This window comes from Aulonocara stuartgranti (genome assembly GCF_965226115.1).
Source record: "Aulonocara stuartgranti genome assembly, chromosome: 23".
Lineage (NCBI taxonomy): Eukaryota > Metazoa > Chordata > Actinopteri > Cichliformes > Cichlidae > Aulonocara > Aulonocara stuartgranti.
In genome coordinates, this window is record NC_138958.1 from 43655797 (window position 1) to 43677299 (window position 21503).

Here is a 21503-nt window from a genome sequence, read left to right on the forward strand (position 1 = left end):
TGTGTGCTGTTGTTACGTGAACCTGAGAGCACCGCTGTAGTTTATTTACACCTATTTACATCTTAATGTCATAACTGGAAACAAAAACACTGTACACAAGTGAAATTACAAACACCATTTACCATAATTAATTAGCAGGACAAAAGTAAATATGTGGAACATGAGACAAAACATTATTACATATACGTGCACATGTATACAATGTATATACAGTGTATAAAACACAGAGTACTGAATGAAAAAAACAATCAGCATTTGTGTTACACGTTCATCCGGCTGGTAACACCTTGTTATCCAGCATATTTGTTTCTGGCACTTAGCTGGTTCCACTTGTTTGAGAACCTTAAGGGTTAAACAAACAGTGATAGAAGACCTCATCCTGCTCCGTCGCGTTCCTGATTATTATGGAGCAGTTCTGTACAGTATGTTTAAACTTGAGCAAAGCCATGATTCACTCTCTGACCAACAGTAGCGGTTTTTGATACGGGCGACACGGGCGGTTGCCCGGGGCGGCTTCGTGGTGGGGGGGCGGCATCACGGGCATCGGCAAAAAAATAAATAAAAAATACATTGCTCGTACTCATGCTGCCCCGATGTCAGCCAGCGCATATTGGGAATGGTACAGGCACCGATCGGTTTTCTCTCCCATTTGCTGGGAGTAAGGGCGCCCTCCGTTTGCGAGGTGCGCCTGCTGCTTGCGGCACAGGCACAGGGAGGAGAGGGCGGGGCGGCGGATGATTCACTGACCGGCTGGAGCAGCATCTAATAACCAGCTCGCAAAATAAAAAAAAAAATGAAAACAAACCAACAAACACGAAAACACCAGACATTATGATACAGACTTATAATTTGCACCGATGTTTTTTCTAAATTCTATACGCAAAAAGTGAGCGCGAGAGCCCTCGGTGCGCCTGCTCGCTGCTGAAGTCAAAGTAAACTTTATTGTCATCTCCGCTACATACAGTCCAGTATATAGAGAGACGAGACGACAAGGCTCCAGTTACAGCAGTGCAAGTAAACGAACAGTAAATATAAGAAGAGTAAGAAAATAAATATACACGTTAGGACTCGGGGTAAAGGGATCAATAACAATTTAAAATGTATAATTTACAGTTTGCTGATTTAAAGTCTCACACACAACATGTCAAAAGGGGAGGGGGGGCGGCTGCTTCCACATAGAGCACATTTCATTCATAATGTAAATCAGAGCCCATTATGTATTCATGATTTGAATCCTGGGTTGTGTGAAATCCCAGAAATAAACTAAAGTGAATCTGTGAACTAAGGTGTAGGTCTGTTAGGTTATGTTGTGGTGACCTTCGAGTTGGGGGATTTGTGTTCATACTGGAGTGCAAAATGAAAACCAATGGAAGATGGACAAGAAAAGGCCAAAGCCATCAGGTGCTCAGTTTAGAAAAAAGAGAAAAGGAGGAGAAACGAGCAAAAGATGCAGGTAAGCAGATGTGTCATTGGATAATGGCAGGTCATCCTGAAACAATCAGAATCAGAATCACAATACTTTATTAATCCCTAAGGAAATTATGTGCGTTACAGTTGCTCCAAGAAGAAATGGTAAAAATAGCAACAGTAACAGACTAAACTCCAAACAATACATTATGTTACAGATTTTAATATTAATTAGTCATTGTCAATTGTTGATTTGCCCTGTTCTCATTGTATGACAAATTATGATGGCTGTTTGGTATCCGTTTGCATGCATACTCTCTCTCTCCTCATATGTGTGTGTGTGTGTTTCTCTGGTGAAATTCAGTATGGTTCCTACAACAGTTTTATCCTTAATATGTTTTATGTGTGTGTGGCGGCGGGGGGGGGGGGGGGGGGGGAGGGGCAGGCTAAGACCGCCACTGCTGACCAAAGTACTTGTTGTAGGTGACAACATTCACCTCCCCATCATGGGAGAATGGTAGATGTTGTTCAAATCATGTCATGTGATCTAAAGAATGTATTTCAAAGCCAAAGGATTTATGTTGAAGTTCACAAGAAATTTGACATTACATGTCCCAGTCATTTGTTCCAGTAGCCAGAGATCGGTGTGCCAGGGTCTCCTCTCTTTGCCACCATGTGGCACACATTGCACCTGACCATTACGGCGCTCCCTGTGGGTGGTGACATATACGGATCATACATGTCTCCTCTTCATGCTGTGCCGAACCAGGCCCCATGGGCTAAGGCCTGGTCAACAGGCACTCTTCCTTGAGCACCCTCCCTGCTACAGGTCCCTGGTAATCCTTTTCCAGCTAGGGTTGTAGAGAACAGTTTTACAACAATTTCAACTGTTGTAATTAAATATGTCAATGTCTGTGTAGGTTGTCAGTCATGGTCGTGAGATCATGGTAGCAACTGGGCTTCTTTAAGTTTCGTAAAGAGGTTTCACCTCTCATCTAGTGAACTGAAGAAGCCTCTAAGATGAGAGGTGAAACATCTTCAAGAAACTGAAAGAGGTCCAGTCGCTTTCCTTCCAAGCTGCTTGGACTACATATATTTTATATGCATATTAGCATTTTACTCTGGGTGTTGCCCTACAGTCTACTTAAAACACATTTGCGTTCTTATATCTTTTACTCAAAAAAAAATTAAAAGAAATCCAAAAGTTTTAAACGTACTTAACAAATGCTGAGTCCTTTTAGTAATAAACTTCAAATTTGTTCTCCTCAAAACCTCAGCATTTTTATCATGAATGAACAGACAAGCTCAGGGGCCATGTTATTCGATTTTACCTGAAAATCTGTTAGGAATCATTTACATTTGGTTGTTGGTATCAATATCAATTCCAGCAAGAAAAGAAATTATATCAATCGGATAAGTTTGGGCAATCGTGGCTCAAGAGTTGGGAGTTCGTCTTGTAATCGGAAGGTTGCCGGTTCGAGCCCCGGTTTGGACAGTCTTGGTCGTTGTGTCCTTGGGCAAGACACTTCACCTGTTGCCTACTGGTGGTGGTCAGAGGGCCCGGTGGCGCCAGTGTCCGGCAGCCTCGCCTCTGTCAGTGCGCCCCAGGGTGGCTGTGGCTACAATGTAGCTGCCATCACCAGTGTTTGAATGGGTGGATGACTGGATGTGTAAAGCGCTTTGGGGTCCTTAGGGACTAGTAAAGCGCTATACAAATACAGACCATTTACCAGGCCATAAGTTACTGACAATGTTTCATGTTAGCCACTCCTGCTGACTTTCAATTAATTAAAGTGAGTTAAATTTAACCCATGGGGTCAGAGCCGACCCCATTGGTTTACTAGGGAAACCATGGGGTCAAATTTGACCCCATGGTTTGACCCCAAATTTTTATTTTCTTGGATTTTCAATTTTTTTTTTCAAATATTTAAAAAACAGTGTAAAAATTAGATAGCATCAAGTACATGAAAATGGAAATGTACAGGACAATAATATTATTTAATGGTTTGCAAATGTTTCAGTGCAACACATTTCAGTGCTTATTGAACTTTTGTGCTATTCTGCTAAGGAAGAACATGGTTACATGTTTCTAAATGTAAAAAGGAATAACAACATTTAAAACTGTTGAAAAATAAAATAAAATAAAAATACATGTGCTATAAATACCGTATATAGCGCAGAGGATTATAAAAAAATTGAATTGTAACAATTTTAACTGTCAATGTAAATGTAACATTTGACATTTTCTTTAGTACAACTTTAATGAAGTTATTTGTCAAATTTTAGCACCGTTGTTTTAGGTAACACACTCTTCTTGAAAAAATAAGTAAACAAAAAAAGTAAAGATTTTTCATTATGTAGTTTTGTTGCTGTTCATCACCACCACATGATGACCCAGATCATCATTTGGTGTCAGCAGGTTCACGGTGTTTACCTGAAGATGTTTGAGTCCTTTAAATTAAAAAACAAAATCAAAGAAACAAGCATTATATCACTGCTCTGTCAATAATACAGAATCTAAAAATTCTAAACAAAGTAATAGCTTAGTGGAAAGACGCATCAGTTTGGTTGACATGCAGTTTACATTAGATTGTAAAAGAATAAAAAGCAGCTCTGGAGGTAAGTCAGAGAACTTCAAATGTCACAACATATTTTTAATTTTTACTTTCCATTGCATGTTTCACTACATTATAATTATGAGTTCACAATCTTAAAAGTCAACCTTTAATCAGTTGTAAAATGTTCCTCCAGCTATTTCTTACATTTTGAACTTATGGTGTCCTGTGGCAACATTTTTTTAGATGCATTCAGACAAACCGAATCAAAAATAAGCTAAATATTGTCATGAAATTATTTCTATTATTTTCACACAATAATAAAATGTCACATTTTATTACTTCATTACATTTGATATGCTTACTATATTCTGTTGTTATTAAATGATAGGTTCATGAGCTTTTCTAATTATTGAAATATGTTTTAATTTATATTTAACAGTAACCCAACTTTTTCACAACTCGGGTTGTAACTTCGTGGGTCCAGAGTGATCAAGAGTGACTTACCCCTTTATTTCTCATTGTAGATTCAGGTAGGTATAACATTCATCTCAACCTGCCTGTGTGACTGACTGAAATATTCAAGAACAGTTAAATCTGCACAAATATTTATTAACTGGAAAAAAAACAATCAACAACACTGTTTAAGACGAGTACCTGCTCTGAGATTTCTTTCTATACCAGACAAAGATGAGTGCAGTAACACAGGCCACCAACAACATCACAGACAACAGAATGGCTGAAATTCTGATTCCTTTGAGACAAACAGGAGAAAGGAGAATATAATAATTTGAGCAACTATGAAAAGACGATAGACTCAACAGGACAAAAACTACATTTAAAACACTGAAATTTTAACGCACCTAAATTCCTGGGATCAGATCCTGATTTCTCATCTAGCTCCGGTAGAAGAAACATAAAAGTTACAATCACAAAGTAGTCATCAATTTATAAATCACTGAGTTCAGTTTCTCACCGTTATGATGAGGAATCGTCACCATCACCTCTCTGTGAGGAGCAGAGAGCACTCGTGCTGCACATCCCACCTGTGTGCTGTGTTTACGTGAACCTGAGAGCACAGCTGTAGTGGTGACAGTGAATGTAGCGTTGGTGTTGGACACACTGACAGTGTTGTACTGTGAGAAGCTGAGGTCTTGTTGTGAGACACTGAGTGTTACAGTGGGAGCAGGTCGACCAGTGGCTGAACAGGAAACAACCCACTCTTCAGTAGAGTTTGACTCTCTGACATCAACAACAGGTTCATGCAGCTCTGTGAAGGATCAGGAAATACTATAAGGACTATGTTGTCAAGAAGAAACAAGCTTCTAAACCATTTTACAGCATCATGGTTTCTTTCGGTCTAATCCGGTTAAAGAACATATAAGTTCTTACCATAGACTTGGAGGCAGGGTCTACCTATCAGAGAGCCTTCAGGATAAGTGTTAAACAGACAGTGATAGCATCCTTCATCCTGCTCTGTCACATTCCTGATGACTATGGAGCAGTTGTGTAGTCCAGTGTATTTAAACTCAACTTTATCTGTAAAGCCATCATTCACTCTCTGACCATAGTACTTGCTGTAGGTGGCGACATTTGTCTCCACATCAGGAGAGATTTTCTGCCATGTGACCTGAAGGATGTCTTTAGTGTCCAAGAGCTGACAGCTGAATTCAGCATCTTCTCCCACTGCTGCCAGCACAGTCTGCTGTGTTTGGACCACTGCTGTTAGAGCTGTAGGAGATACAGATCAAGATGTAAGGCACTTTGAATGTTCTAATGCAACAATTACATTAGCTCTCATTATTCCTGTATTTAACACCCAGTTTTACCTCCACTCTCACACTACTGTAAATAAGTAAAAAGGATTTTTAAAGCACTTTTAACAAAAAATAAAAAATCTCAAAGCACTTCACAATAAAATAAGAAATGAATATACAACATATTGATGTAAAAAAAAAGAAAAAAACTAATTAATTAAAAGCTGGTCTATCTAAAAATGTCTTCAGATGCTTTTTAAAACAGTTAATGGCGTCTCTACAGCATAAAAACAGTGGAAGAGAATTCCACGACCTGCCACTGTCTGAAAGACCGAATCACCCTGAGTTTTAAGTCGTGTGAGGCCACCAGCAGCCTCTCACATGATGACCTTAGAGCTCGGGAAGAGGAATGAACTTTCAGCAGGTCAGCTATATACTTGGGAGCTTGACCATGTAGCGCCCTAAAGGTTAAAATCAAGATTTTAAAATGAAACCTAAAATTTACTGGCAACCAATGAAGAGAAGCCAAAATTAGAGTGATATGTCTCTGCCGTAGGGGAGATCAGGTATGGCTGCAACCCCTTTTGCTTTAGCACTTGTAACTCAATTAAATTTGGGGCTAGAGCGCTCAAGCTTTTACACAAAATACCCACTTTTGTTTCCTATAAATGACATCTATTCAAAGCCCTGCAAGAATGCCACAGACCTTGTGTATTAACGTTAAATACATTGCATTTCTTTTTTACAATCTGCCCCAATATCTGGGTGGGTTGTAACACATGCTGGAGAGAATGGCAAACATTAGACAAAAGAAACAAAAAGGGAGTCCACACCAGAGAACATACTTCAAAAAAGGGGTTTATTGGAATACAAGAAGAGTCTCGATCTGTATTTCTCTGACTGATCATAATGTTTTCTGTTACATTAATTATGTTTCTCTTTCTTTGAGTTACCTGATTTGGGGTGTGGCTGAGGACTTTAAAAACAAAATGTCAAAATACCAACCATGTGCTATCAGAAACAGGGGTGCTTAGGTTTATGTGCGCTATTCTGTGCTTATTTAGTACAGAATAGTCCCCCTCCACTATATTTAAGTGACCTGCTAGGGGGCTTGCTAATTATGTCTTTGAATTCTGTCCTTTTGCAATTTTTTTGAGTGTTAAAATAAAAATAAAAAACATTTTGAAGACATTTTTCCTGTGTCCTCTTTGCTGCTTGGTCCCTCACAATATTCTTTTAACTTTGTTACTTTTTTCCTGTTACTCTTCTGTCAGCTTTTGCAATGGTGTGCAGTATCAGCTCAGTGTTACATGGCAGAGTCGACATTCCTTTGTAACTGATGTTACTGACTCGCCCTTCGTTGAGACCTCCATCAGATGCCTTTTCTATTTTTAAATATCAGCAGGCACACCCCTATCAGTCTGTCTTTTCCACTATGAAGGCATGCTGTAAAAGTATATGCGTAAGCATATTTAAAATCAATTTTTACATTTTTCCGCTACAACACCACAAATACAAGGATATTTGCACACACTTGTGTAGAGATCAGTATCCTGTTTGCAACAACTGCCTTTTTGTGTTTGACAAAAGGCAAGTATTAACTCACAGGACATATGAGAGTCATAAGATTCATAACTCTGTCTGCATAAACACGCTTTCACTGAATTATGCCGGAGAATGCAGGAGAAACAAAAACCGGTTTGTGTTCACCCGTCACCAGTTAAATCATTTCCATGAATGTTAAATATGTTGTTAAAGTTAAAGAGTTTGTAGAATCAAATGTTAAAATGTGTCTTCTTAGTCTGGAATTTGTTCTATATATGGAAAAAAAAATTGACTGACCACTGGGGCAGCTGTTGGGGCTGAGTCTGAAGGCATTGATGATTTTACTGCCATGGGTGGAGGGCCAGTGGTCCAAGCTGTGCACGTCTATAAACCCCTCTTTAAATCATTGCAGGATGGAGAAACAGGAATTCTTGAGTGATGAAGACTGTTGTTTTGTCCTTAATGATGATCCTGCTAGATTTTTATACTCTTTGAATTCCCACCAATTGATGTTTCCTGAGTAAAAGGTGATTACAAAGTAGCTAAAGCCAGAGCCCTGGAATCGTAAGTGCAGAGACTAAACCAAGTTTATTATTATTATTATTATTATTATTATTATTATTATTATTATTATTATTATTAATAATAATAATAATAATAATAATAATAATAATAATAATAATAATAATAATATATAGTATACTATATTTATCCCCGTGGGGAAATTCCTCTCTGCATCTCGTGGCAGTCCTAGCCCGTTTGGCGCCCTGGGCGAACACTCCCTCTGGCGCCCCCCCCCCCCCACACACACACAAAACATATTAAGTAAGTAATAAAGTATTCTGATTCTTAATGTTTTAGGATACATGACCTGCCTTTGTTGACCGCAGCACAACGAGTTTCCCCTTGTTGCATGAGAGTCTGTGATGTTTTAAGAGTTTGAATCGCGAGCCGATCACATTTCTCTGTAAAAATTTCAAGCACTTCAATAAACAAGCGAGCAATTCCACCTCTCATTGCGTAAAGTTGACAGCGCGTCAGGCAAATAGGCAGGCTCAATCCCCGGCCTCTAGCGACTGTGGAAGTCGCTACACTCCTCCTCTTCTTTTCTCTCTTTAAACTTTAAAAACGGGTTGTGTGTGAGACTTTAAATCAACAAAATATAAAATATACATTTTAAATTGTTATTGATCCCTTTACCCCGAGTCCTAACGTGTATATTTATTTTCTTACTCTTCTTATATTTACTGTTCGTTTACTTGCACTGCTGTAACTGGAGCCTCGTCGTCTCGTCTCTATATATGCTCGACTGTAAGTAGCGGAGATGACAATAAAGTTTACTTTGACTTCAGCAGCGAGCAGGCGCACCAAGGGCTCTCGCGCGTATAGAATAGAAAGTCTGTATCATAATGTCTGGTGTTTTCGTGTTTGTTGGTTTGTTTTTATTTTGACAGACAGAGAATCCCCCCCGCCGGCCCGTCCTCTCCTCCCTGTGCCGCAAGCAGCAGGCGCACCTCACAAACGGAGGGCGCCCTTACTCCCAGCAAATGGGCGATAGAAAACCGACGGTGCCTGTACCATCCCTATGCGCTGGCATGATGTCGGGGCAGCATGTGTACGAGCAATTTTTTTTTTTTTGCCGATGCCTGTTATGCCGCCCGCCGCCCCGGGCAACCGCCCGTGTCGCCCGTATCTAAAAACGCTACTGCCCCAATGATAGTAACGCCTAAATACTCAGCTACACACACAGAAAACACTCTTTTATGCTGCCTGTGGTTCCACCTGTATCACAACATTTTCTAAGAGGTTACTTCACCATAGCGACCTACCACCACTACAACAGAAATGTGCCATCACCTTATGAGGGAACAAAATTAATTCATTTTCACTGAAGTCTCAAAAGTCTCACAAAAAACTCATATAGTATAATCATTAGCATGCAGTCTCTTCTCACCTTTTTCAAAGGCTCCAAAAATAAAAACAGCAACAAGATAAGGTGAAACTCCAAAAAAGGACATTTCATATAAACTTTATTCAGGCTGACACTTTGTCTGGCACTGGGCTCAGCTACTACAGCAAACTGCCGCATGTGCCACTCCCCATGATCACTGAACAGCTGCAAATGATTTACATGTAGATCCAGGGCCGTGCAGAGACGTTTAAAGGGGCGGGTGCTCAAAGTTAAAAAGGGGCACATTGAACCAGGCTGAATAACAACAACACACATTCATCAAGAATCTAATATGGGCAACAAGGCAAAGCAAACGTAGCCTATGTTTTACCTGATGGGTACAATGTTGCTGTTGAGGTGTTTCTGCTGCTCCTGCTGCTGATAGGAGGGCAGGGCTGTGTTGATCTGAGACTGTAGACATTAAAAAGTCCACAGGAGAGATGGTAGCTGATTAAACAAGTGTCATGAGATAATAACAAAATGCAAAGATTGGTGACAGCGCTTGGAACCATAAGGCAACAAAAATCTGTGAGAAATAATTTAGGCTCTGCCTGTGAATCACTCTTTGCTTCTCTTCTTCCTTCCATCCCATCATTTCATATATCACTCTCCACTTGCTGTCTATCTGAGAACAAGGCACAACTTGCTATTGCAATAAACTATAATCTAATTATCCACACCTAACAACTCTTGCACTTAATCTATAATAAAATGATGACAGAAAAATGTTATAGCACTGCCTTTAGTAGCCTCACACAGCTCCTACTGTTTCCTCCTCATGTCCTTACCAGCCATGTCTGCACAATGTTATATCATGAGTAATATTTTTTTTTAAAAATCCATCTAAATAAAACACACACATGCACACACACACAGTGACATTTTAGACCTTCTTCAGAATACTGTATATACTATGGGCATCATGGTGCTGATCCAGAATCCTTACATTATTATTTATTACTAGAGCTACAATAATAAAGCAATGAGGAGGGGGAAGTAATAAATATGAAATAATGTATTTATGATGATTCCATTTGTTTCACTATCCACTCTGTGCAGGGCAAAGCTTATTACACTTTTAAACTGTAGAGATACAATAATTTTACTGCTGTAACATCCAATTTTTGTCTTATTTAAAACATAAATCTAATATAATCTGTTTCTTAATGTATGTTTTTTTAAAATACAGCGTGTGTTTTTAATATATTATAATTATAATAATAATTATGTGGACATGCATATTAGATCGTTTTTTAGTGAAATATAATCCCCCCAGAAAGGCAGGAAATGCTCTGTAACTTGCTTTAAAACTAAATATGTTCCCTCAAACGGTGACAGAGCTACAGACCCATGACAGCCTTACACAGTGAGCCAGCAGCTGTGACCAGCACTACATGTGCAGTTAATAAAAGGACAGGTAATGTTTGTCACGCTGTTGCACACACAGCACGCTCGTTTGTTTCTGTTCGTCAGTTGCAACAAGACAACTTACCAACGTGTACGTAATAAGCCAATACTCCTGTGTGCTACACACTACAGTGTACGCTGTACACCTACTTACTGGGTTTGTCGCATCAGTCTGTGTCTCTGAGTTAACTTGTGTTTCTCCTACAGCTCCGGACCGCAACAAATGCGCGTGCTCTTTGTGAGCTCGTTCCCGGCTCGTAACCAGCGCGTTCTGCCGTCAAGGGCGATCATTGGTTAAATGTGATCATGTGACTGATGCAAGCCAGATCCTTTTATTTAGCAAAACTGTGATTAATAGTTAAATATTATTGTTGAGGGGCACAGACAGGACTCCGCACCCACACACACATAAAAATAAATAATAATAATTGTTTTTTTTAAAAAAGTTGCCTCAACAAAAGGGCACCTTGGGCACCCATCAGGAAAGGGGCGGGTGCTCAAGCCCCTCTAGCCCCCCACATCACATGGGCCAGCATCTGGCCAATCCACCACCTTTCATTCATTTCATTCATTGTTACAAAAAAAACCCAACCCCCCCCCCCAAAAAAAAAAACAACGGCCCATAAAAACGAAAAATCACAAGACATGGAAATTTTGTATTTACATTCAGTCTGAAAAAATGACATCTGCTATGTCGGCCTATATACTGAGTTACATGTGCAGCGGTACAAAGTTAACTGAGCCACAGCATTAAGATTTTTGTGTTTCAAAACATGCTTTAATCCTTAAAATGAAAGTAAAACATACTTTCTCCACTACAACACAGAGCAGTGTCGCATGCTTTCCTCAAGCACGGTGAGCAAGTTTTCGTGATAAGTGAAAACGAGGAAATGTCCTGCGCACTGACGCTGTAGTGCCATCTAGTGGGCTCACTCGGCAAGAAATATAATCCACTCAAATGCAGTGGTTTTAACCCAGCATTACGGCACGGCCTGCTTTGGTTAGGCCCCCTTCACGCTGCATCAGGTCAGGGACAACACATGTTGTGTGCATTTTGACACAATGTGTGCTTGTGTGCTTCCTCAGGAAGTTCAGTATGACACAGAGAACTTACAAAATCTCAAAAGTTTTATAGAGTTTTAGGTGAAAAGCTCATGACATTTACTACACACATCTTCGATAAAGAGCACAGTGTTGATTGCACATTTACCATGAGAATAAACCGTTATACCCACAATACTTGACAAAAATCGTTGATATCGTTTTAGTAGGTTGACAAATATCCCAACACTGAGTAATTTAAAGTTTGAACAATGTATATGTTGATTTAAAAAAAAAAACCTATTGTTTTATTGACCAGTAAATGTCTCAACATGCTCCCCATGAATAAGCCGAGACCCCCAGTGGCCGTTTTTTGCAACTTCAGGTTTTCATGGTTGCTTGTATTAGGAGGAATTACTGCAATAAAAGCAATTTAATCGATCAGCTAAAATTATTGATGAGAACAATTTCAGGTTAGTCACTCCTGCTCATTCTTACACTTTTTGTTTCAAGTAGCTTAATGTTAAAAAATCTGCCAAAAACACAATATTGAATAAATATAAAAATAGATAAATAAAAGCAGAAACTACTGAAGTAGAAACTGCAACATGAGTAAAAATGAATGCTTTGTGTGTGAGTGTTTTTCTTTTATCTTTTCAAATTTTGTTAAAAAAAGACCAAAAACAAAAACAGAAGATGGACCAGTAGAAACAATTTGTCAAAACATTTCTTGCTGGTAAAGGTGAAAGTCGTGGATCGTGGTGTAATCGCTGAAACCTCTATTAAGATGATCCAGATCTACAAACACCAGAAAAAGAAAAATATTGCATGTCACTCTTAAGGTTGCAAAATCAGAGTATTCTGGAAAGAGGGATGGCTTGGAAAAAACAAATACAAGTTCATCAGAGTTTGATTAGTCAGAAGATGAGCTCTCTCTGTGACAGACAACAGATTTAACAGTTAAATCTGCGCAAACATTTATCAGCTGAAACAAAAACAAACAAACAACAACATCGTTTAAGACGAGTAGATTTCTTTCTATACCAGAAAAAGATGAGCGCAGCAGCACAGAGCACCAACAACACCACAGACGACCGAATGGCTGAAATCCTGGTTCCTTCGAGGCAAACAGCAGAAAGAAGAGTATAATAATTTAAACAACTATCAAAAGTCAATAGACTCAATGATAAAACTTACTTTAAAACATACAAATGTTAACACACCTAAATTCCTGGGATTAGATCCTGATTTCTCATCTAGCTCTGGTAGAAGAAACATAAGCATTACAATAACAGTAGTCATCATTTTATAAATCAGTGACTTCAAAAAAGTTTCTCACCATCATCATCATCATCAGGAATCGTCACCATCACCTCTCTGTGAGGAGCAGAGAGCACTCGTGCTGCACATCCCACCTGTGTGCTGTGTTTACGTGAACCTGAGAGCACAGCTGTAGTGGTGACAGTGAATGTAGCGTTGGTGTTGGACACACTGACAGTGTTGTACTGTGAGAAGCTGAGGTCTTGTTGTGAGACACTGAGTGTTACAGTGGGAGCAGGTCGACCAGTGGCTGAACAGGAAACAACCCACTCTTCAGTAGAGTTTGACTCTCTGACATCAACAACAGGTTCATGCAGCTCTGTGAAGGATCAGGAGATATCATCAACGTGTTCTTACAAACACACCAGCTGCTCACACATTTATGTCAAGATGGTAAAAGTTCTTACCGTAAACTTGGAGGCAGGTTCTACCAATGAAGGAGCCTTCAGGATAAGTGTTAAACAAACACCTATAGCAGCTTTCATCCTGCTCCGTCACATTCCTGATGACTATGGAGCAGTTCTGTAGTCCAGTGTATTTAAACTCAACTTTATCTGTAAAGTCAGTATTCACTTTTTGGCCAAAGTACTTGTTGTACGTGGCAACATTTGTCTCCACGTCATGTAAGCTTTTCTGCCATGTGACCTGGAGGACGTCTTTAGTCTCCAAGAGCTGACAGCTGAATTCAGCATCTTCTCCCACTGCTGCCAGCACAGTCTGCTGTGTTTGGATCACTGCTGTTAGAGCTGTAGGAGTTAAAGATCAAGGCACTTTAAATATTCAGTTCAAGTCCAACCCTTACTCACACCGAATGTAACACATGTAACACACACTTATACCTTCATTCTCACACTCACATGCTGCCCAAGTAGTTCTGATGCTAAATAAACGAAAGTATCAAAGAAAATGTTTTTCGTATTAACTGAATGTGTACCAGTCAAGTACATTTCGTTTGACCAGATTCCATTCAATGCAACACTTTACATTTTTCTTATGAGATCACACTTTTTCTTTGCTAACCTCTTCCTTTGAGTACTTTCCTCTAGCCCACACTCTTCCTTCTTAAATTAGTAAATACTCTTAAATGAGTAAATAAACCATCATGTGGATAAGAGAGAAACAAAGAGACCGTTGAATTGTCAGCAGCTCTTAAGAAATTTCACCTCCTTTAAGTTTATTACCTCCTTCTGCTGCTCCGCTTGACAGGAACCACCCGTCAAATCTACTTTCTGCAGTGAAATCCACTTCACTACAGAAGCTCACCACAGAGCAATAAATCGCCACGCATTAAGTGTCATAAAGAAAACACAGTATCTCCCTCACCTTTAGAAAAGATGGCCACCAAAGACATGACGATTATGACTGCGAGAGAATTCAACAGACAGCCTGTTCAAGAATAAATGATTTCAAATGGGCCCCTTACCTTCAAAACAGGAGGGGGCGGGGTGCTTCCTGATAAAGCTAATTTCATTCATAATATCGTCAATCCAAGCCCATTATGTCACAATTAATTCTTCCTGGTTTGTGCCAATCGCAGGGGAAAAACGATACAAACCAAATGTGCGCACTAAGGTGCAGGTCTATTAGTTTACGTTATGACGATTCTCCGATTGGGAGGGGTGTTGTTACGGAGTGCAAAATGAACACCGATGGAAGATGGACAAGAAAAGGTCAAAGCCATCAGCTGCTCAGTTTAGAAAAGGGAGAAGAGGAGGAGAAGCGAGCGATGTGTCATCATGGAGAATGTGTGACGAATTATAATAGCTGTTGGTTGGCTGTTTGCATACTGTGCTACGCTAAAACCGGATGACAGTATAATGTTGTAGTCTAGCTGACTTTGCAAAACAACAAAAATCCTCACACTATTAAGTTGCATTATTTAGGAACTTACTGTAATTACAAAGTAATGTATTACAATAGTCATGAACACCACAACTCCATGAAAGCATGGAAAAAATGGTAGTGAGGATTAAAAAGGTGAAACAATTAGCAAACAAGAGACGGCACTTCTGCAGGCTGAGAAAATAAGATAGAGAGCAGTACTGACTCATAATGCAGGAGTGCATTAACCTTGTCCAGAAAGGCTCTTGCAGTCACAGCAGCTACCATGTTACCATGTACAAAACAAACTAGCAGGATCACTTCAACAATGGTTGATGATGTCAAGCTTGGAAATTTTTTTCTCCATAACTCTAGATTGCACTCCAGATAGCCACACTGAACATCTGTCGGTTGTGATTCGGATTGTGTCATTACAAGAGAAAATAGTGAAAGAGGCTTTGATTGAGTTGAGAAACCACACCAAAGCCCAGTCTTTGTCTGAGGAGGTGGGATTATACAGATTCAGCATTTGTACAAGGGTGTGGTATGACATCCTGAACCAAACCCACCATGTGAGCAAACTCATGCAGTCTCCCAACATGCATGCGATGTAGCAGTCAACCTGCTCAAAAAGACAGAGCGAGGTCTCTACAGCTACAGGGCAACAGGCTTTGATTCTGCACAAATGTCAGCCAAGGATATGTGTGAGGACATGAACATAGAGGCTGTTCTGCCACAGAAAAGACTGAGATCTACAAAGCAGCACTTCTCTTACAAATCATTTGATGAGCCATTGAGTGATGCCTTAAAGAAGCTGTAGGTGACCTTTTTAATGTTGCTGTTGATGCTGCAGCGTCTTCCATCCAAGCGGGATTCACCACATTAGAAAACTAAGTACTAACACATTTTCCAAATCTCTCAAATGATGACCTCACTGAACAGTGTGAGGCCCTCAGTGCTACTTTGCTTTTTCAAGGCCAATTAGAGTTGGATGCCAGAGATTACGAATTTGCCTGACTTAGCATCAACATCGCTGACCTCTCTTGAGCTGCTGAACGTTTTGCATGGCAAATGTAACCACATTTCTGGACTGCTCTGAGAATTGTAGTCACTCTGCCTCTGACTGTGGCTTCAGGAGAGAGGAGCTTTTCAAAGCTGAAGCTTGTGAAGAGATATCTGAGGTCCACTATGTCTCAGGAACGCCTCACTGGCGTTGCCATCATCAGCATCAATCATGCAATTGCTGACCAGATTTCATATGATGACATTATTGATGACTTTGCACCAAGGAAGGCAAGAAAGGTTCTGATTTAGATGACAATTATTTCGTATCAGTGTGTGTTATGCAAAGTGCAATCATGTTAATTCTGCAATTTGGGAATGCCTTATTCTAATTGCGTCTGCCATTTTTACTTATTTAATATTATAGTGTTATAAGCATGTCTTATTTTGACTTCTGTGTGTGCCTGTTTCACAATTAAAGATCAGTTTCTTCCAATTTACATTTAAGTTACTATATTTGCTGATTTGTTTATAAATTCCATCTTATACACTAAGTTTATTTTCCCAGAAACCACATGCCAAATCTCACTGTATGTCCTGTCTGCAGTGAAGTACACTTTACTTTATACGATCACCACACAGCAAACTGACTACAGCAAATCAGCACGCATTTAGGTCGTAAAGAAAACAGTCGCTCACCTTCTGAAAAAAATCGCCAGCAAAGAAGAGACCAGTGTGATTGTACGCCCAGCCATGTCCCTTTCATTAATAACAGCAACATGACATATTACGCTCAGTGTGATATCACTGATTCCATAAGATTCAATATTTTGCAAAACGTCTGCTATTGTACAACACACTTATTCCTCGTTGTCCCCTCTTCTGTGTGTAGTGGAATAGACCATTGTGCATAAGTTACTTTCACTGGTTGAATGGTGCACATAAAGACTTCTGTGCCAAACACATTCAAAACTTTCACCTTTTGTTCCATACTTCCACTGACATCACTGAATCACGTGGCTCCTTTACATAAGTCAAACTTTCTGAACAGTCTAAAAAACAAAATAAGTCAAATTAATTAACATTAAAAACATACAGAAATGTCGGAAATCACTTTCTGGCACAACATCCAGCAAAGAGGGACTCGTGGAAATGGGTCGAACAGAAAGGAGTGGGTGTGGGTTAATCAATGGGCGCCGTTTATGGGCACCGACCAGGGAGTAACGGGAAGGAGAGGGTGGTTACGGAGCTGATCAGTTATTGATTCTGACAGACTGAAGCACAAACTCAACTTACGTTGCTTTTTTTTCTGAGAGCTTTGTGAGTTTAAGCATCATGTATACGATCTCTTCGGTGGCCTTTGAATACAGAAGGATATTTTGAAAGTAGCGCCGTTGTTTCCTGCATGTGTTGCTGAATGTAGCTAGCTAGTTAAACATCAACACTAACTCCGCTTACTTCTAACAGCAAAACATAAAGTCGTCATGTCAACAGCATCTGAAAAAATTATTTTTGGTGGTTTTTATGTGCTGCAATTTTGTGTTGTGCGTGTACTTGGTGTTTGGTGTATTTTCATTCATTAATCTCTTTCACTGTGTGAGGTGCATTTACCCACATCCTCATCCAGCAACACACAGCAACATGCTATCACTGTTATGAAACACCATGCTGTTTTTAGAGGAAATACTCAGGTACTTAGTACCGATAAAGTGTCAAAAATGTACTCGAAGAATGACAAATGTAGTTAAAGTGCAACTGTAAAAGCACATTACACAGATTCAAGTCAACTTAATGCATGAACTGATTCTAGGCTCTGAGGTCACAGCAAGAATAAATTATTTCAAATGTAAGCCAGCCAGTGTTTACATCCACTTAGGAGACGCACAGCCTCATAAAACATGATCTGAAATACAAAACCGAAGCACTTTTACATTCCACAACTGACTTTCAGCCAGGGGCGTAATTCCCAGGGGGGTTAGGGGGGTTATGACCCCCCCCCCCCCCCCCCCCCCCCCAATAATCAGATCCAACCAATATAGTCCCCCCAATAAAAGTATGAATTATCTTGCAAAAATAGGCTGTTGATTTTCTTTACTCATTTCAGTTATTACCAGCAAAATAGTTGCATTTTTAATCATCTGGGAATTTACCCAGATTTAATTACCCCCCCCCCCCCCCCAATGTTCAGCACAAAGTTACGCCGATGCTTTTAGCTCATAGTGTATTAACCCACTATCGCTTTCAAACTGGCTTTCTTTAGCCCCTCCCATTTCTGCATAAAGAGTAAAAGGAAAAAACAAACATTCATCAGTGAAGTTTTGGTGAAATGATGGTTCCTTCTTAAGAAAAAAGCAACCAGTTATTTTCTTCAGCAGGTGTCATCACACAAAAAAGACTGTATTCTTGCATATGACAGTGTTGACGAGACTGCACACTTTAGTGATACCATCAACATATACTGTTAATGGTTCATTCTATTGACCTAATTGGACCAAATTAAAAGAGATTCACCAAACTGCTGGATTATTCTTAAATTGCTTTTTCAAAGTTTTAGCATTTAATTTCAACACGAAATCTTGGCCATCAGCACAAAACCTACAAGTGTAAAGACATACCCGCGAAAGGAACAAAGCTTTGTCAAAATCCATGGTGACATGAAATAGGAGTACTTTTATAGGCATCTAACCAGGAAAACAAGAATATTTTAATTATCGTTCAACAAGTACTGCATCAGAGCATCTCGTACTCCTCTGCAATGAAAATCACAAGAAGTCTCATAAGTCTCTCCATGATTTTCACGCAGATTGTTCAGAGAACTACAATTCTCTTTCCAGACAGAAACAGGAGTAAAACCTTTGCTTATATTGTTTTTGTTTGTTTGTTTTTTGTTAGGCTCTTTCACACTCCTTCATCATGTGTGTTCATTGTTGAGCCACTAATTTGCGCTGTTCCTTGTAGGTCATTATTGAAAGGAACTCACTGCAACTTTCTATATAAATTGGGACACTGTTAGTAGAGAAAATAGAAACGGAACAGGACAGCCGTGCTCTGCCAGCACCACACCTGTTATTAACATATTTAAAGTGAAAATTAATATTAATTACCCCTGATAGTCCCTAATCCCCTCTTAAATACTCATCTGCACTCACTTTAAAGAATTTTCTTTCAAAAGGTCTAACTTACATATTATCATTAATGTGCAGTTTCTTCTCAACTTACTCAAAGGCTCCAGGAATTAAAACAGCAACAGCATAATGTGAAACTCCGAGCACTGACATTTCATCCAAACGTTATGTACTCAAACTAATTTTCAGTGTCTGGTTCGTCACCTCAGCGCTTCAGGTCAGAAGCGCAGCAAACACGAGAGCAGTTTCTAATGTCTCACTGAGTGGGCCAAAGTCTCCCACTCTACATCGTTATAACGAGGCCAGAGATCTTTCTGATGTATCTTGAGTCGATCTGTCCCTGTGTTAATGAAAATAATGTTTCTGCGCAGGGTGCGTAAATGTGCATGTCTTTTTCAGCAGGCGGTGTGCTCCGGGTACTTATAAAAATTCTAGTTTCTAAGGTATAAAATACGTAGTAGTCCATTCCTCTTTTTACATTCCAATATACTGTATCTCCAAAGTACGTTCGTCTTGCAACTACCACCACACGGCAGACAAGACAAAACTGAACCGCAGTGGTCTGCACAGGGCACACATGTCAGGCACACGCGCGCGCGGACACACAGAGACACACGTGTGCAATTCTTACAACTGCGATGTTTCTTAAGACACAACAGTCAATGTATGTAATAAACCTATTTGCGCACAGCTGACCACTTATCTTAGAACTTATCTTTTTCTCTCTCTCCTCGCAGTTCAAGAGCAAGACCAGATTAATGCCTTTCCTCCAAAACCAGAAAACCTGTCACAGCAGCTTCACCCACCACTCTTAATGGGTTGTGTGCTTGTAACAAATTAAAGGACGTGATCTGTCGTTGTGTAAAAACGTCTAACTCGCATGCTGCCACACACCTATGTGTGTAATATTAATGTACACTTTTTACTCACCTTTGTGAAAGAGTCCACAAGTAAAAACGGCAATAACGTAGTTTACAGTTCCAAACTGTGACATCTTCACTCCATACATCCCTCCAAAGATTGAAACAAGCGCAAGACGCTTCCACGGTGATGCCTAAAGTATTCTTCACGAGAGCACATAAGCCAGCAGCAAAAATGATATGTGCGGGAGAATATTACAATATCTTAATTCAGTACAATCCTAGTCAACACGCATCGCCTAATTACCGCTGTTAACTGCGCGTGTAACCCGGTTTTCCCCTCCTCTCATTCTCTTTATATTGTGCAATCCTCGCTCTCCACCAGACGAAGTGTTTTCCTGTCTCCTCTGCTCAACCCGCTACTGTACTCGATGAAAGAGTAAATGAACGCTTGAGCACTCATATATCAGAGGTAACGGCCTACTTTGTTTTCTTTCTGCAAAGGTAATATAAATGACACATGAAATGAAATCCCGTACATAGAAATCACAAGCACTCCGTGTGTTGGTGGTAGAAACTAGAATCAGCAAACTGATGTGCTGCCAAGTATCTGTGTACTACAGCTGTGCAATGTTTCAATCAAACACTTCTCCAGGCACAGTTTATTCTCATAAATAGATTTACTGTAGCAGGTGAGAGAGAAAAAAATCATAAACATGAAATAGATAGCAGGAGGAAACATCTGATGCTTCCTAAGAAAAAATATCACATTAACTTCTAAACTGAGAGAATTTGAGAACCAGTATATCGATGTGAAAAGCCTCGCTTCTGCCACATTTTGGTTGGGTGTATTATGAATGTGTGGATGCATTTATCAGATAGGAATATTGTTTCTCCGTGATTCCAGGTCAAAACGTCTTACCTTTAGACTTGGAGGCAGCTTTGTGAAACTAACAGACTTTATCTCTCTGCCACCTTCTTGGTGACTGTTGAGCAGTTCTGCAGTGCACAATTTTTAAACTCCAATTTCTTTGTAAAGTCTGGATTCGCTTGTTGACCAAAGAACTTGTTGGCAGTCATCTTTCTTTTCTGTTAAGATTTTCTGCCATATGACTTGAGGGACATGTTCAGAATGCATGAGCTCAGGATTTCTGCTATTGCCAGTCTGCTGTAGATCTGCACGGAGAAAATGGCAGGACTGTTACTGGTGCAGGGCTTAAGCCGTGTCCGACACAGAACGATTAAAACATTGACAGGACTGAAATTACAGTGAAACTCAGCACTCCACGTCACACGCTTCTTAAACTGAAGGTAACGAATCATTTTACAACCAAATCAAACTGATACAGAAAACAAATTATTTGTCTTACTTTTGGAACAAAAAACGCCATCAAAGAAAATATAAATATGACTGTACGCTCTGCCATTGGCCCGCCAAAATTCAAAACACATGGCTCTTGAATCAGTAGGTGTTCCGCTCAGTCAGGCTACAGTCTCACTGAGTGAGTGCGTGCGTCAAAACAGCAAATTAAATAGGGCCTCCTCCATTAATAAAAGTGACATGACATATCACAAATTTCACTTAAATAGCTAACGAGTCATCGATTTCATAGGTATTTGCTTTTTACAACACATATATTTCCCCCTCCTCTTCAGTGTGTCATGGAACATCCTCACAACTATCAGTTTCGATCTGAGTGTACTGAGATTAG

At 39.8% G+C, this 21503-nt stretch overlaps 1 protein-coding gene across 1 annotated transcript; it reads right to left on the reverse strand.

Annotated features, from left to right (window-relative positions):
- Window positions 1-3386: 3386 nt before the first annotated feature.
- Window positions 3387-19937, reverse strand: LOC309701278 (uncharacterized protein). Its single transcript, XM_082525371.1, has 13 exons — window positions 19862-19937; window positions 13391-13729; window positions 13003-13302; window positions 12887-12925; window positions 12708-12780; window positions 11430-11437; window positions 7562-7660; window positions 5355-5693; window positions 4939-5232; window positions 4826-4858; window positions 4620-4716; window positions 4470-4534; window positions 3387-3858 (listed from the first exon to the last, which is right to left on the reverse strand). The coding sequence occupies exons 1-12, from the start codon at window positions 19923-19925 to the stop codon at window positions 4492-4494; spliced, it is 1728 nt and encodes a 575-aa protein (XP_082381497.1). The 5' UTR covers window positions 19926-19937; the 3' UTR covers window positions 3387-3858; window positions 4470-4491.
- Between the last annotated feature and the right edge of the window lie 1566 nt (window positions 19938-21503).

Coding starts and splice junctions, on each gene's coding strand:
- LOC309701278 (XM_082525371.1), bottom strand. CDS start 19,925: ATGTCACAGTTTGGAACTGTAAACTACGTTATTGCCGTTTTTACTTGT. Junction 13,303..13,390: donor AACCTGCCTCCAAGTTTACG/GTAAGAACTTTT, acceptor GATCCTTCACAG/AGCTGCATGAACCTGTTGTT. Junction 5,694..7,561: donor CCCCAACAGCTGCCCCAGTG/GTCAGTCAATTT, acceptor TATCTCCTACAG/CTCTAACAGCAGTGGTCCAA.